The sequence below is a fragment of the Oncorhynchus nerka genome, linkage group LG11 (assembly GCF_034236695.1).
Source record: "Oncorhynchus nerka isolate Pitt River linkage group LG11, Oner_Uvic_2.0, whole genome shotgun sequence".
NCBI classification, from domain to species: Eukaryota; Metazoa; Chordata; class Actinopteri; order Salmoniformes; family Salmonidae; genus Oncorhynchus; species Oncorhynchus nerka.
The window spans coordinates 10,087,104-10,102,365 of record NC_088406.1 but is presented as its reverse complement, the minus strand read 5'-3'; the positions used below and the strand labels follow the sequence as shown (position 1 = coordinate 10,102,365).

General features: G+C 45.7%; 1 protein-coding gene across 2 annotated transcripts; it reads right to left on the bottom strand.

The window, feature by feature from the left end:
* Nucleotides 1-764: 764 nt before the first annotated feature.
* neu4 (sialidase 4) lies at nt 765-14,012 on the bottom strand. Of its 2 annotated transcripts, XM_065024208.1 has the most exons (5): nt 13,780-14,012; nt 13,450-13,509; nt 4,288-4,514; nt 2,862-3,117; nt 765-2,720 (listed from the first exon to the last, which is right to left on the bottom strand). In XM_065024208.1, the coding sequence occupies exons 3-5, from the start codon at nt 4,489-4,491 to the stop codon at nt 1,462-1,464; spliced, it is 1,719 nt and encodes a 572-aa protein (XP_064880280.1). In that variant the 5' UTR covers nt 4,492-4,514; nt 13,450-13,509; nt 13,780-14,012; the 3' UTR covers nt 765-1,461. The 2 variants fall into 2 exon arrangements, with proteins under 2 accessions (XP_064880280.1, XP_064880279.1); XM_065024207.1 differs by lacking the exon at nt 13,780-14,012 and having other exon boundaries at nt 13,450-13,613.
* Between the last annotated feature and the right edge of the window lie 1,250 nt (nt 14,013-15,262).

The following is a 15,262-nucleotide window of genomic DNA, read 5'->3' as shown; positions in this document are numbered from 1 at the left end:
ATGGTTGGTTTAATAAAGTATGGTTGGTTTAATAAAGAATGGTTGATATAATAAAGAATGGTTGGTTTAATAAAGAATGGTTGGTTTAATAAAGAATGGTTGGTTTAATAAATAATGGTTGGTTTAATAAAGGATGGTTGATTTAATAAAGGATGGTTGATTTAATAAAGAATGGTTGGTTTAATAAAGAATGGTTGGTTTAATAAAGTATGGTTGGTTTAATAAAGAATGGTTGATATAATAAAGAATGGTTGGTTTAATAAAGGATGGTTGGTTTAATAAAGAATGGTTGGTTTAATAAAGCATGGTTGGTTTAATAAAGAATGGTTGGTTTAATTAAGGATGGTTGGTTTAACAAAGAATGGTTGGTTTAATAAAGGATGTTTGGTTTAATAAAGTATGGTTGGTTGAATAAAGAAGGCTTGATATAATAAAGAATGGTTGGTTTAATTAAGGATGGTTGGTTTAATAAAGAATGGTTGGTTTAATAAAGGATGTTTGGTTTAATAAAGTATGGTTGGTTGAATAAAGAATGGTTGATATAATAAAGAATGGTTGGTTTAATAAAGAATGGTTGGTTTAATAAAGAATGGTTGGTTTAATAAAGTATGGTTGGTTTAATAAAGAATGGTTGGTTTAATAAAGAATGGTTGGTGTAATAAAGGATGGTTGATTTAATAAAGAATGGTTGGTTTAATTAAGGATGGTTGGTTTAATAAAGTATGGTTGGTTTAATAAAGAATGGTTGGTTTAATAAAGAATGGTTGGTGTAATAAAGGATGGTTGATTTAATAAAGAATGGTTGGTTTAATAAAGGATGATTCAAAGTTATGTTTGTGAGCATCTAGTGGTGTTCTTGGTCGATTACAACAATCCAGCAGAAAATGCATTTCAACAGAGTTATACAGATGTAGGCTCTTCATTTGATCACCCTGCTGCAGGATAACTTTCCTGCAATGCACGACATTTAAAATGTGTCGTGCATTTTAGGTTTAAAAAGGATCATTTAGTTTGTAATTTCCATTTAGTCATTTCAGACTTGATTTTCCCTATATGAAAAATGTATCAACCCTTGAAAAAATGTCCATTCATTATAATACACGTAATAATTCACATTTCCTTTTGCAGCAGGATTATTTTCCTGCTGTAGCAAACTGGCTCAAATTAAGATCCTACATCTGTAGGCTGCCCCTGGTTAATATTCAATAAAACGTGGCTACTACAGCAATGTTTCTGCATTATCGTGACACAACCACTACAGTGTAAACACACAGTATGTGCATTAAGTCGAGGGTTACTAGGCTTGGATGGACTTGATATCAGACAAAACAAATTCATCAGCAGGTCGTAAAACGTCAGAACTCTGTGGACCGCATTTAAACATGACGCTGTTGTATACTTTTTTCATGAGCTTCAGAAGGAAACGAGCAGAAAACACTAGGATTAACGGTTAATTAGCAGTTAGGAAACATTGCAAAGACCACATATATTCCTCGTCCTCCTCTTCCTCGCCTCTGGTCTCTCTTCCTTGGGTTGTGTTGTGTTGTGGAAGCTCTGTGTGTTGCTGGGTGGCTGTGTGTTGCTGAGTGGCTGTGTGTTGCTGAGTGGCTGTGTGTTGCTGGGTGGCTGTGTGTTGCTGGGTGACTGTGTGTTGCTGGGTGACTTTGTGTTGCTGAGTGGCTGTGTGTTGCTGAGTGGCTGTGTGTTGCTGGGTGGCTGTGTGTTGCTGGGTGACTGTGTGTTGCTGGGTGACTTTGTGTTGCTGGGTGGCTGGGTGTTGCTGGGTGGCTGTGTGTTGCTGGGTGGCTGTGTGTTGCTGGTTGGCTGTGTGTTGCTGGTTGGCTGTGTGTTGCTGGTTGGCTGTGTGTTGCTGAGTAGCTGTGTGTTGCTGCCTGACTTTGTGTTGCGTGGCAGGTTGTCAATGAGCTCGTAGAGGGTGAAGATGCTGAAGGAGATCTCATCATAGGCTGTGCTGGTGCCGCACTCAAACAGACAGGCGAAGGCCACGGCCGACGGGGCCCCAGCTGAAGGCAGCTCCAGGTAGGCCAGGTCAGAGTAGGCACTGGGGCCCTCGTAGATTACCCACGGGCCAGACCAGCTGTCCGGGTCACGGGGGAACAGGCTGAGGTACACCCCCAGGTCCTTCCTCACGTTGGTCCACGTCGGGTGGGAGTACACCACCCAGGTGGGTGTAAGGAAATTCTGTGGGGAGCTGGGCGGGGGAGAGGGGGTGGGTGGGGAGGAGTCACCAGTCTTAGCCTTGAAGGATGTCCAGTGTCTGGCATGGGTGGGTGGCCGAGGGCGGAGGTTGAGGTGTAGGGGGGCAGGGAACCCCACTACGCTACCGTGGCAGCCATTACGTGGCTCTGTGAGCCGCTGCACCAGCTGTCCATCCTGGAAGACAGCTCCATCATCCAGACTGAGGGCCTGGACCCTGCAGCCCAATGGGCTCCGGGCGTTACAGTACAGCACGTTGGTGCCATCCTCCTGATCTACAGACACCATCTGGCACTCCACGCTCTCTGGCCCTGGCACCGCCTCCCCAAAACGCCACGTCCGCCCGTGGGTGTCGCTATGGAAACAGAAAGCGTGGGGTGTGGTCAGGCACATCTGGCCAAAGCACTCCTTGCAGTCGATGTGGTAGGCGTATGCTGGCACCAGCAGACGGCCTGACTTGAGCTGGATGCCGTGTCCCGGGCCCAGGGCAAAGGTTGCCCAGTCTGAGGAGGGGAAACACAACCAGAACCACAACCACAAACAGAGAGATATGACACCATGTGAAATAAACACATACTTCACCATAAAAACATAGAACTTCATAACCTCACAAGATCAACCTACCTGCTGTGACCGTGTCTCACCTTTGATGGTGTCTCCTATGACCCTCTTGGTGAGGTCAGTGGCAGGGCTCCAGGTGTTGCCCTGGTCGTTACTGGAGATGAAGCAGAGGCGCGTTACATTCTTACCCGTCACCAGCTGGTAGGACTCGGAGGTGTGGCCCAGCACAGCGATGAAGAACAGGAAGAGGGTGCCTGTGAACTCGTCATACAGAGGACACGGGTTCATCGACCGGTGGCCCGCCAACTGAGCCGTACCCAGAACACTCATGTCCTCCCACTGAGGAAGGAAGGGTAGAGACAGGGAGCGAGTTGGGGGGGGTAGAGACCGGGAGGGAGTTGGGGGGTGGAGACAGGGAGGGAGGGTAGGAGCGTAGAGACAGGGATGGAGGGTAGGAGGGTAGAGACAGGGATGGAGGGTAGGAGGGTACAGACAGGGAGGGACGGTAGAGACAGGGAGGGAGGGTAGAGACAGGGAGGGAGGGTAGAGACCGGGAGGGAGTTGGGGGGGAGACAGGGAGGGAGGGTAGGAGCGTAGAGACAGGGATGGAGGGTAGGAGGGTGGAGACAGGGATGGAGGGTAGGAGGGGGAGACAGGGATGGAGGGTAGGAGGGTGGAGACAGGGATGGAGGGTAGGAGGGTACAGACAGGGAGGGACGGTAGGAGGGTACAGACAGGGAGGGACGGTAGAGACAGGGAGGGAGGGTAGAGACAGGGAGGGAGGGTAGAGACAGGGTAGGAGGGTAGAGACAGAGTAGGAGGGTAGAGACCGAGTATGAGGGTAGAGACAGTTAGGGAGGGTAGAAACAGGTAGGGAGGGTAGAGACAGGGAGGGGGGTAGAGACAGGGTAGGAGGGTAGAGACCGAGTATGAGGGTAGAGACAGTTAGGGAGGGTAGAAACAGGTAGGGAGGGTAGAGACAGGGAGGGAGGGTAGGGGGGTAGAGACAGGGAGGGAGGGTAGGAGGGTAGAGACAGGGAGGGAGGGAGGGAGGGAGGGTAGAGACAGGGAGGGAGGGAGGGAGGGAGGGTAGAGACAGGGAGGGAGGGTAGGAGGGTAGATGTTAGAGAAATATGAAGTATTAGGACACCTGTAATGACTTTGACCTATCCTAAATCTGTGACATGTACTGATCTCTACATAGTTCCTGTAGAATGTGCCCTTGTGTCCTAACCTAAATCTGTGACCTGTACTGACCTCTACATAGTTCCTGTAGAATGTGCCCTTGTGTCCTAACCTAAATCTGTGACCTGTACTGACCTCTACATAGTTCCTGTAGAATGTGCCCTTGTGTCCTAACCTAAATCTGTGACCTGTACTGACCTCTACATAGTTCCTGTAGAATGTGCCCTTGTGTCCTAACCTAAATCTGTGACCTGTACTGATCTCTACATTGTTCCTGTAGAATGTGCCCTTGTGTCCTAACCTAAATCTGTGACCTGTACTGACCTCTACATAGTTCCTGTAGAATGTGCCCTTGCGCATGACCAGCAGGTGAGCCTGGGCGTCTGAGGGGCTGAGTCTCTCCTCACAAAAGGCCAGGAAGGAGTTGGACAGGGACAGGTAGAGCAGGGCAGGGACACGGTACGTCACTCCATTGGCCTCCTTACGGAACAGCGCGGATCGCGCTGGGAAATACGGCGATGAATTCATGTCCTGTGTGTGTGTGTGTGTGTCTGTGTGTGTGTGTGTGTGTGTGTGTGTGTGTGTGTGTGTGTGTGTGTGTGTGTGTGCGTGCGTGCGTGCGTATGTGCGTGCGTGCGTGTGTGTGTGTGTGTGTGTGTGGTCCCAGAGAAGTCCACCCCAGAGAGAGTGACACAGTTGAGTTTAGAGAAATTGATCCGATAGGCAGAGAGAAAGAGTTGTCCTTCAAACAGCCAGCAGAAAGTATTTTTTGGTTCGTTGATAAAGAGCTGCCCAGTCCCAGATTGTGTAACAGAGTAATCACTTTAGCAGGGAATGAAAAAATTGTGCGATCCATTGATAGTCCATCCAGAAGATCTCTTCCTTTCTAAAATGAGATTATCCAATGTGGAAGCAAGACAGCATGCTACACCAATTTAGAATTGGAAATGTATTGCTGCTACTGCTACTATAACCTCTACTACTACTACTATCACTACTACTACCACTACTACTATCACCACTACTGTCACTACTACTATCACCACTACTATCACTACTACTGTCACCACTACTGTCACTACTACTATCACCACTACTGTTACCACTACTACTGTCACCACTACTGTCACTACTACTATCACTACTGCTATCACTACTACTATCACCACCACTGTCACTACTACTATCACCACTACTATCACTACTACTACCACTACTACTATCACCACCACTGTCACCACTACTGTCACTACTACTATCACCACTACTGTTACCACTACTACTGTCACCACTACTGTCACTACTACTATCACTACTACTATCACTACTACTATCACCACCACTGTCACTACTACTATCACCACTACTATCACTACTACTACCACTACTACTATCACCACCACTGTCACCACTACTGTCACTACTACTATCACTACTACTATCACTACTACTATCACCACCACTGTCACTACTACTATCACCACTACTATCACTACTACTATCACTACTACTGTCACCACTACTACTACTATCACTACTACTATCACCACTACTGTCACTACTACTATCACCACTACTGTCACTACTACTATCACCACTACTATCACCACTACTATCACCACTACTATCACCACTACTACCACTACTACTGTCACCACTACTGTCACCACTACTGTCACCACTACTATCACCACTACTATCACCACTACTACCACTACTACTGTCACCACTACTGTCACCACTACTACCACTACTATCACTACTACTATCACCACTACTACCACTACTATCACCACTACTATCACCACCACTACCACTACTATCACTACTACTATCACCACTACTACCACTACTGTCACTACTACTATCACCACTACTACCACTACTATCACTACTACTATCACCACTACTACCACTACTATCAACACTACTATCACCACCACTACCACTACTATCACCACTACTACCACTACTATCACTACTACTATCACCACCACTACCACTACTATCACTACTACTATCACCACTACTACCACTACTATCACTACTACTATCACCACTACTACTATCACCACCACTACCACTACTGTCACTACTACTATCACCACTACTATCACCACTACTGTCACTACTACTATCACCACTACTACCACTACTACTGTCACCACTACTACCACTACTGTCACTACTACTACTATCACCACTACTACCACTACTACTGTCACCACTACTACCACTACTGTCACTACTACTATCACCACTACTACCACTACTACTGTCACCACTACTACCACTACTGTCACTACTACTATCACTACTACTGTCACCACTCCTACCACTACTATCACCACTACTGTCACTACTACTATCACCACTACTACCACTACTGTCACTACTACTATCACCACTACTACCACTACTACTGTCACCACTACTACCACTACTGTCAATACTACTATCACTACTACTGTCACCACTACTACCACTACTATCACTACTACTATCACCACTACTATCACCACTACTGTCACTACTACTATCACCACTACTACCACTACTACTATCACCACTACTACCACTACTACTATCACCACTACTATCACCACTACTACTACCACTACTACTATCACCACTACTATCACTACTACTATCACTACTACTATCACTACTACTACCACTACTACTATCACTACTACTGTCACTACTACTATCACCACTACTACCACTACTACTATCACCACTACTATCACCACTACTATCACTACTACTATCACCACTACTACCACTACTACTATCACCACTACTACCACTACTGTCACTACTACTATCACCACTACTACCACTACTACTGTCACCACTACTGTCACCACTACTATAACCTTTACTACCACTACTATAACCTCTACTACCACCACTACTATCACTACTACTACCACTACTACTATCACTACTACTACCACTACTACTATCACTACTACTATCACCACTACTATCACCAGAACTATCACCACTACTGTCACTACTACTACCACTACTACTACCACCACTACTGTCACTACTACTATCACCACTACTGTCACTACTACTACCACTACTACTACCACTACTACTGTCACTACTACTATCACCACTACTGTCACCACTACTGTCACCACTACTATAACCTTTACTACCACTACTATAACCTCTACTACCACTACTACTATCACTACTACTACCACTACTACTATCACTACTACTATCACCACTACTATCACCACTACTATCACCAGAACTATCACCACTACTGTCACTAATACTACCACTACTACTACCACCACTACTGTCACTACTACTGTCACTACTACCACTACTACTGTCACTACTACTATCACCACTACTGTCACTACTACTACCACTACTACTACCACTACTACTGTCACTACTACTACCACTACTACTACCACTACTACTACCACCACTACTATCACCACTACTATCACCACGACTGTCACCACTACTGTCACCGCTACTATCACCACTACTATAACCTCTACTACCACTACTACTGTCACCACTACAATCACTACTACTATCACTACTACCTTCACTACTACTATCACCACTACTGTCACCACTACTGTCACCACTACTATAACCTTTACTACCACTACTATAACCTCTACTACCACTACTACTATCACTACTACTATCACTACTACTATCACCACTACTATCACCACTACTATCACTACTACTGTCACCACTACTGTCACTACTACTACCACTACTACTACCACCACTACTGTCACTACTACTGTCACTACTACTACCACTACTACTATCACCACTACTATCACCATAACTATCACCACTACTATCACCACTACTGTCACTACTACTACCACTACTACTACCACCACTACTGTCACTACTACTACCACTACTACTACCACCACTACTGTCACTACTACTGTCACTACTACTACCACTACTACTATCACCGCTAGTATCACCATAAATATCACCACTACTGTCACTACTACTACCACTACTACTATCACCACTACTGTCACCACGACTGTCACCACTACTGTCACCGCTACTATCACCACTACTATAACCTCTACTGTCACCACTACTGTTACCACTACTATCACTACAACTATCACCACTACTGTCAATACTACTACCACTACTACTACCACCACTACTGTCACTACTACTGTCACTACTACTACCACTACTACTATCACCATAACTATCACCACTACTGTCACCACTACTGTCACCACTACTGTCACCACTACTATAACCTTTACTACCACTACTATAACCTCTACTACCACTACTACTATCACTACTACTATCACTACTACTATCACCACTACTATCACCACTACTATCACTACTACTACCACCACTACTGTCACTACTACTACCACTACTACTACCACTACTACTACCACCACTACTGTCACCACTACTATCACCACTACTGTCACTACTACTGTTACCACTACTATCACTACAACTATCACCACTACTGTCACCACTACTGTTACCACTACTATCACTACAACTATCACCACTACTGTCACTACTACTACCACTACTACTACCACCACTACTGTCACTACTACTGTCACTACTACTACCACTACTACTATCACCACTACTATCACCACTACTGTCACTACTACTACCACTACTACTATCACCACTACTGTCACCACGACTGTCACCACTACTGTCACCATTACTATCACCACTACTATAACCTCTACTACCCTACTACTATCACTACTACCTTCACTACTACTATCACCACTACTGTCACCACTACTGTCACCACTACTATAACCTTTACTACCACTACTATAACCTCTACTACCACTACTACTATCACCGCTACTATCACCACAACTATCACCACTACTGTCACTACTACTACCACTACTACTACCACCACTACTGTCACTACTACTGTCACTACTACTACCACTACTACTATCACCACTACTGTCACCACTACTATCACTACTACTACCACTACTACTATCACCACTACTGTCACCACTACTGTCACCACTACTATCACTACTACTGTCACCACTACTATCACTACTACTGTCACCACTACTGTTACCACTACTGTCACCACTACTACCACTACTGTCACTACTACTATCACTACTACTGTCACCACTACTACCACTACTATCACCACTACTATCACCACTACTACTATCACCACTACTGTCACCACTACTGTCACCACTACTATCACTACTACTGTCACTACTACTACCACTACTACTACCACCACTACTGTCACTACTACTATCACCACTACTACCACTACTACTATCACCACTACTACCACTACTACTATCACCACTACTACCACTACTAATATCACCACTACTACCACTACTGTCACTACTACTATCACCACTACTACCACTACTACTGTCACCACTACTACCACTACTGTCACTACTACTATCACCACTACTACCACTACTACTACCACTACTACTACCACTACTACTATCACCACTACTATCACCACTACTATCACTACTACTATCACCACTACTACTATCACCACTACTACAACTACTGTCACTACTACTATCACCACTACTACCACTACTACTGTCACCACTACTACCACTACTGTCACTACTACTATCACCACTACTACCACTACTACTATCACCACTACTATCACCACTACTATCACCACTACTACCACTATCACCACTACTACCACTACTATCACCACTACTATCACCACTACTACTATCATCACTCCTACCACTACTATCACCACTACTATCACTACTACTACTATCCCCACTACTATCACCACTACTATCACCACGACTGTCACTACTACCTTCACCACTACTATAACCTTTACTACCACTACTATAACCTCTACTACCACTACTACTATCACTACTACTACCACTACTACTATCACGACTACTATCACTACTACTATCACCACTACTGTCACTACTACCTTCACCACTACTATAACCTTTACTACCACTACTATAACCTCTACTACCACTACTACTATCATTACTACTACCACTACTACTATCACTACTACTATCACTACTACTTCACTACTACTATCACCACTACTGTCACCACTACTGTCACCACTACTATAACCTTTACTACCACTACTATAACCTCTACTACCACTACTACTATCACTACTACTACCACTACTACTATCACTACTACTACCACTACTACTATCACTACTACTATCACCACTACTATCACTACTACTATCACCACTACTATCACTACTACTATCACCACTACTATCACTACTACTGTCACCACTACTATCACTACTACTATCACCACTACTATCACTACTACTATCACCACTACTATCACTACTACTATCACTACTACTATCACTACTACTACCACCACTACTGTCACCACTACTGTCACTACTACTATCACCACTACTATAACCTCTACTACCACTACTACTATCACTACTACTATCACTACTACTATCACCACTACTATCACTACTACTATCACTACTACTATCACCACTACTGTCACCACTACTATCACCACTACTATCACCACTACTACCACTACTACTGTCACCACTACTGTCACCACTACTGTCACCACTACTATCACTACTACTGTCACCACTACTATCACCACTACTATCACTACTACTATCACCACTACTACCACTACTGTCACTACTACTATCACCACTACTACCACTACTGTCACTACTACTATCACCACTACTACCACTACTAACACTACTACTAACACCACTACTATCACCACTACTACCACTATCACCACTACTACCACTATCACCACTACTACTATCACCACTACTACTATCACCACTACTACCACTATCACCACTACTACCACTACTATCACCACTACTATCACCACTACTACTATCATCACTCTTACCACTACTATCACCACTACTATCACTACTACTACTATCCCCACTACTATCACCACTACTATCACCACGACTGTCACTACTACCTTCACCACTACTATAACCTTTACTACCACTACTATAACCTCTACTACCACTACTACTATCACTACTACTACCACTACTACTATCACTACTACTATCACTACTACTATCACCACTACTGTCACTACTACCTTCACCACTACTATAACCTTTACTACCACTACTATAACCTCTACTACCACTACTACTATCATTACTACTACCACTACTACTATCACTACTACTATCACTACTACTTCACTACTACTATCACCACTACTGTCACCACTACTGTCACCACTACTATAACCTTTACTACCACTACTATAACCTCTACTACCACTACTACTATCACTACTACTACCACTACAACTATCACTACTACTACCACTACTACTATCACTACTACTATCACCACTACTATCACTACTACTATCACCACTACTATCACTACTACTATCACCACTACTATCACTACTACTGTCACCACTACTATCACTACTACTATCACCACTACTATCACGACTACTGTCACCACTACTATAACCTTTACTACCACTACTATAACCTCTACTACCACTACTACTATCACTACTACTATCACTACTACTATCACCACTACTATCACCACTACTATCACTACTACTACCACCACTACTGTCACCACTACTATCACTACTACTGTCACCACTACTGTTACCACTACTACCACCACTACTGTCACTACTACTACCACTACTACTACCACCACTACTGTCACCACTACTATCACCACTACTGTCACCACTACTGTCACTACTACTACCACTACTACTACCACCACTACTGTCACCACTACTGTCACTACTACTACCACTACTACTATCACCACTACTGTCACCACTACTATCACTACTACTGTCACCACTACTATCACTACTACTGTCACTACTACTATCACCACTACTGTTACCACTACTACCACCACTACTATCACCACTACTGTCACCACTACTGTCACTACTACTATCACTACTACTATCACCACTACTGTCACCACTACTGTCACTAGTGGTGAATACTGTGATCACACAGACAGTAGCTAGAAGCAGAGACAGCTGTGATCACACAGACAGTAGCTAGAAGCAGAGACAGCTGTGATCACACAGACAGTAGCTAGAAGCAGAGACAGCTGTCCACAGACAGTAGCTAGAAGCAGAGACAGCTGTGATCACACAGACAGTAGCTAGAAGCAGAGACAACTGTCCACAGACAGTAGCTAGAAGCAGAGACAGCTGTCCACAGACAGTAGCTAAAAGCAGAGACAGCTGTCCACAGACAGTAGCTAGAAGCAGAGGCAGCTGTCCACAGACAGTAGCTAGAAGCAGAGACAGCTGTCCACAGACAGTAGCTAGAAGCAGAGACAGCTGTCCACAGACAGTAGCTAGAAGCAGAGACAGCTGTCCACAGACAGTAGTTAGAAGCAGAGACAGCTGTGATCACACAGACAGTAGTTAGAAGCAGAGACAGCTGTGATCACACAGACAGTAGATAGAAGCAGAGACAGCTGTCCACAGACAGTAGCTAGAAGCAGAGACAGCTGTCCACAGACAGTAGTTAGAAGCAGAGACAGCTGTGATCACACAGACAGTAGTTAGAAGCAGAGACAGCTGTGATCACACAGACAGTAGATAGAAGCAGAGACAGCTGTCCACAGACAGTAGCTAGAAGCAGAGACAGCTGTCCACAGACAGTAGTTAGAAGCAGAGACAGCTGTGATCACACAGACAGTAGTTAGAAGCAGAGACAGCTGTGATCACACAGACAGTAGCTAGAAGCAGAGACAGCTGTCCACAGACAGTAGCTAGAAGCAGAGACAGCTGTCCACAGACAGTAGCTAGAAACAGAGACAGCTGTGATCACACAGACACATGCTTCAGCAGTAAAATTCCTTTCCCACTTTCAGCATTCTTTCAAAGGCCACAGGCTATGAAGTTAACTTCTTAAGGCTTTGAATATAACAGTACAAAAACACATCATGTGGCCCAAGGGCCCTACAACAGAACGATGGAACATCGTATACTGTAAATTCCAACATTTTAGCCACGCAAAAGTTTGTAGAACTATGTTAGAAAAGGATGTTCCGTCACTGCGTTTAGGTAAAGTGTGTAACAGCCTTCAGCTAAACATCTGAAGACAGCACTGCCTGCCACCGTTACATTTTCCACATTGCTCAGCTCTTCACAACTTCACCATTTTACAGCAAGGCCATTTCTGATGTGTGGTACAGTACTAACTGCAAATAAACCATTTTGTTATTTCTCATGTGAAAGAAAAAAACATGTCTATTTGTACAAACAGTCAGTAAACGTTAAAAAAAAAACTTTTAAAAAACAATAGATGCATAGTAGAGAGTAAAGTAAACAAAAAACAATAGATGCATAGTAGAGAGTAAAGTAAACAAGAAAGATACTTACAGTGAAATCTTTCGACGGGGAGAGAGAGAGAGGGGAGTGGGAGTTTAGGTTTGTGAGAATCTGTGAGACAGAGAGACAGAGAGACAGAGAGACAGAGAGAGAGAGGGAGAGAGGGAGAGAGAGAGGAGTGGGAGAGAGGAGTGGGAGCGTGAGTTTAGGTTTGTGAGAATCTGTGTCAGCATATGAATGCACTTTTGGTTGAGAGCGTGAGTGCGTGTATGTGCGTGTGTTTGTGCGTGCTTGCGTGCACGTGTGTGTGTATGTTTTATAGCCTTGGTGTGCCCTGTCTGTTCCCCATTCAGTGTGTCAGCTGCCATTTTGTTCACTGACCCAGAAATGGGCCTCACTCATCAGAACTGCAGCTTTGGATGAATCAGCGGACAGCAACCATTGTGTTCCCCGCTTTCAGCCTTACCGCTCTACAAAGAGAGAGAGAGAGAGGAGTGGGAGAGAGGAGTGGGAGAGAGACAGAGGAGTGGGAGAGAGAGAGAGAGAGAGGAGTGGGAGAGAGGAGTGGGAGAGAGAGAGAGAGCAGTGGGAGAGAGAGAGAGAGAGAGAGAGGAGTGGGAGAGAGGAGTGGGAGAGAGAGAGAGAGGAGTGGGAGAGAGAGAGAGAGAGGAGTGGGAGAGAGGAGTGGGAGAGAGAGAGAGGAGTGGGAGGAGGAGTGGGAGAGAGAGAGAGGGGAGGGGAGAGAGGAGTGGGAGAGAGAGAGAGGAGTGGGAGAGAGAGAGAGGAGGGGAGAGAGAGAGAGAGCAGTGGGAGAGAGAGAGAGAGAGAGAGGAGTGGGAGAGAGGAGTGGAGAGAGAGAGGAGTGGGAGAGAGAGAGAGGGAGGGGAGAGAGGAGTGGAGAGAGAGAGAGAGGAGGGGAGTGAGAGAGAGAGGAGTGGGAGAGAGGAGTGGGAGAGAGAGAGAGAGGAGTGGGAGAGAGAGAGAGAGGAGGGGAGAGAGGAGTGGGAGAGAGAGAGAGGAGGGGAGAGAGGAGTGGGAGAGAGAGAGAGAGGAGTGGGAGAGAGAGAGAGGAGGGGAGAGAGAGAGAGGGGAGGGGGAGAGGAGGGGAGAGAGGAGGGGAGAGGGAGAGAGAGGAGGGGAGAGAGGAGTGGGAGAGAGAGGGGAGAGGAGGGGAGAGAGGAGTGGGAGAGAGAGAGAGAGAGGAGTGGGAGAGAGGAGTGGGAGAGAGAGAGAGAGGAGTGGGACAGAGAGAGAGAGGAGGGGAGAGGGAGTGGAGAGAGAGAGGGAGAGGAGTGGGAGAGAGGAGTGGGAGAGAGAAAGAGAGAGGATTGGGAGAGAGGAGGGAGAGAGAGAGAGAGAGGGGAGTGGGAGAGAGAGAGAGGAGTGGGAGAGAGAGAGAGAGGAGGGAGAGAGAGAGAGAGAGAGAGAGAGAGAGAGAGAGAGAGAGAGAGAGAGAGAGAGAGAGAGAGGAGGAGAGAGAGAGAGAGAGAGAGAGAGAGGAGGGAGAGAGGAGTGGGAGAGAGAGAGAGAGGAGTGGGAGAGAGAGAGAGAGAGGAGTGGGAGAGAGAGAGAGAGAGGAGTGGGAGAGAGAGAGAGGGGTGGGAGAGAGGAGTGGGAGAGAGAGGGGAGTGGGAGAGAGAGAGAGAGGAGTGGGAGAGAGAGGGAGAGGAGGGAGAGAGAGGAGGGGAGAGAGAGAGAGAGAGGGAGGGGAGAGGAGGGGAGTGGGAGAGAGAGAGAGGAGGGAGAGAGAGAGAGAGAGGAGGGGAGAGAGGAGTGGGAGAGAGAGGGAGAGGAGTGGGAGAGAGGAGGGGAGAGAGAGAGAGAAGAGTGCGAGAGAGGAGTGGGAGAGAGAGAGAGAGAGAGA

Excerpts from the sequence above, each read along its gene's own strand:
- neu4 (XM_065024208.1), bottom strand. The coding sequence starts at position 4,491 with ATGAATTCATCGCCGTATTTCCCAGCGCGATCCGCGCTGTTCCGTAAG. Across the intron at positions 3,118-4,287 it reads TCTACAGGAACTATGTAGAG|TGGGAGGACATGAGTGTTCT; the intron begins GTCAGTACAGGT and ends TTCCTTCCTCAG. Across the intron at positions 2,721-2,861 it reads CATAGGAGACACCATCAAAG|ACTGGGCAACCTTTGCCCTG; the intron begins GTGAGACACGGT and ends TCCCCTCCTCAG.